The sequence below is a fragment of the Berghia stephanieae genome, chromosome 14 (assembly GCF_034508935.2).
Source record: "Berghia stephanieae isolate SIO BIC M18660-M18661 chromosome 14, UCSD_Bste_1.3, whole genome shotgun sequence".
Lineage (NCBI taxonomy): Eukaryota > Metazoa > Mollusca > Gastropoda > Nudibranchia > Aeolidiidae > Berghia > Berghia stephanieae.
Genome location: NC_088373.1, coordinates 21,646,932 through 21,649,431, shown reverse-complemented (window position 1 = coordinate 21,649,431; position 2,500 = coordinate 21,646,932). Strand labels below are relative to the sequence as shown.

Genomic DNA, 2,500 nt, shown 5'->3' with positions numbered 1-2,500 from the left:
AATTGCAGGGTTGATGGTGGTGGTGATGATAGCAATGACGAATAGTTGTTTATAATATAGAAAGACAATTCACTTTCTTTAGAACAATATCATTTCGATACATGACTTGTATCAATAGAAAAATCCACACTGATAATCATAAAATCAGCACTGGTAGTGAACAGAAGATTGTGTGTACTGAGATTGTCGGCATTGGGGCTGAGTGAGTTAACTTTAGCTCTTCACTTTGGCACTCTATCTATGCAGAGTTAACTTTAGCTCTTCACTTTGGCACACTATATATGTGAAGTTAACTTTAGATCTTCACTTTGGCACACTATCTATGTGAAGTTAACTTTAGATCTTCACTTTGGCACTCTATCTATGCAACAGAGTAGACCTTCAGAAACATGAGGCTCATGGAGCTGGAGATTATCCCGGATTCTATAGCATGAAACAGACAACAGACATTGCTCCTTATCCTTTGGATAGGATGCTAGGCTATTGCAAAGTACTTTCCACAAGATCTGACAGACCCAGCTACCCATCACTGCTGGGTGGACAGGGATGGGGAGGGATGAGGGGGGGGGGGGGGGGGTTAGGAAAAAATATTGACTGCACCGAGGTTTGATCTTGGTCCCATTGTCTGTGCAGTGAGTGCTCTACCAACTGAGCTATCCGGACCCCCCATCTAGGCAACAGTCGAATATTTTGGGATGAGGTTTTCTCAGGAATAACAACTTACCAAGAGAGGCTGCTTGAGTTTTTGTGTCAGTTCTGACACGATGTCTGTCTTCCATTGGGAAACTATGTCAGCTTCGAATCTACAAAAGATGAAAAAAAAAGTATTTATCAACAATTATATATTGGACCAAAATAAATATATGACCATCGTTTCAATGTGGTACTTATATATTGGACCAAAATAAATATATGACCATCGTTTCAATGTGGTACTTATATATTGGACCAAAATAAATATATGACCATCGTTTCAATGTGGTACTTATATATTGGACCAAAATAAATATATGACCATCGTTTCAATGTGGTACTTATATATTGGACCAAAATAAATATATGACCATCGTTTCAATGTGGTACTTATATATTGGACAAAAATAAATATATGACCATCGTTTCAATGTGGTACTTATATAATGGACAAAAATAAATATATGACCATCGTTTCAATGTGGTATTATGTCTGAATGGACGAGATGCAGGAAATCGAATAAGAGGTTAAAGGTTAAGTGATCGGCCACGAGGAACATGGAGAAGAATTAAAGAAGCTGATATACAGAGAAGTGGTAAGACCTGGAATGAGATAAAAAAAAAGTTAGCTCAGGATAGAGAAGGATGGAAACTGTTTGTCTGTGGCCTATACCCTGACCCAGGGTGAAAAAGGCAATGATGATGATGATCGGGAATGGGGAATTTAGATTTGGTTAAAGTTTAAGAGAGAAAAACTCACTCTCTTTTGTTTTAATGGAAATTTCATAAATCAAGCTTACAACTCATTTTAACTCTCTCGAGTTCACCAAGCATTAGGTTCCCATGTTGTATGATCATGGAAACAGAATAGGCTATGTGGTCTTGTGGTATGACACTCAATTTTGGATGGGAAGGTCCTGGGTTCGAGCCTCGCTCGCTCGACGCATAGTTGAGTCCTTGGGAAAAGGCCCTTTACTCACATTCTCTCACCGTACTCAGGTGTAAAATGAGTACCTGGATGTGAACATCGTTGTCTCTGTCGGAAAAAAATTGTAATATCACCTAACAGGTGTCATGTCTCATTCTACATGGTACGTGTTGCGCGGTTGGTTAGGGACCCCTTGTAAAGCATTTTGAGCATAATTAGTGGATATTGCACTATATAAAAGCTAAATTTTAAAAAATAATTTTTTAAATTAGTACAGTGCACTTACTTCTCAAATATTTGCATGGCATCCCTGTAGGCGTCCCTCATCTGCCAGCCCTTGTCGTCTTCCAGAGAATGGGGACTCACTTGCTTCATTTTCTTCATGGGGATCTGGTAAAAATGAGGAAGGGGGTGGGGGGGAGGGGGGGATGGAGAGATAAGGGGAGAGAGAGAGAGAAATTGGGGTGGAGGGAGATGTAATCTTACAATGTTATTGAGTCATGAAATTGATTTTTGACAACAAAAATCAGAAATTCTAGGTGAATTGGTTAAAGCAATACACACACACAAACATATATATATATATATATATATATATATATATATATATATATATATATATATATATATATATATATATATATATTCCAAGACAAAGAAAGAAAGCAAGTTGGAAAACAGATATAGGGGGATAGAAGACACAGTATGTACCTCACTACCCACTACACTTTTGTATACATGTGTAGAAACAATGTGCTAGCGTGTATGTTTGTGTATGTCTGTGTCTGTATTTGTAGATGTGTTGATTTTCATACCATGAACCAAACTGTTTGAGCATTGTTTACCTCACATGAATTGCCTGTTATTTGGACAATAAAG

At 37.8% G+C, this 2,500-nt stretch overlaps 1 protein-coding gene across 1 annotated transcript in view; it reads right to left on the bottom strand.

Moving 5' to 3' along the window:
- LOC144960177 (uncharacterized) overlaps nucleotides 1-2,500 on the bottom strand; it is a gene marked incomplete in the record, with an annotated part of 129,147 nt that overhangs the window by 109,240 nt on the left and 17,407 nt on the right. The window contains 2 exon segments of the mRNA XM_078893199.1: nucleotides 725-803; nucleotides 1,908-2,011. Of these exon segments, the coding sequence (XP_078749325.1) occupies nucleotides 725-803; nucleotides 1,908-2,011 (183 nt within the window).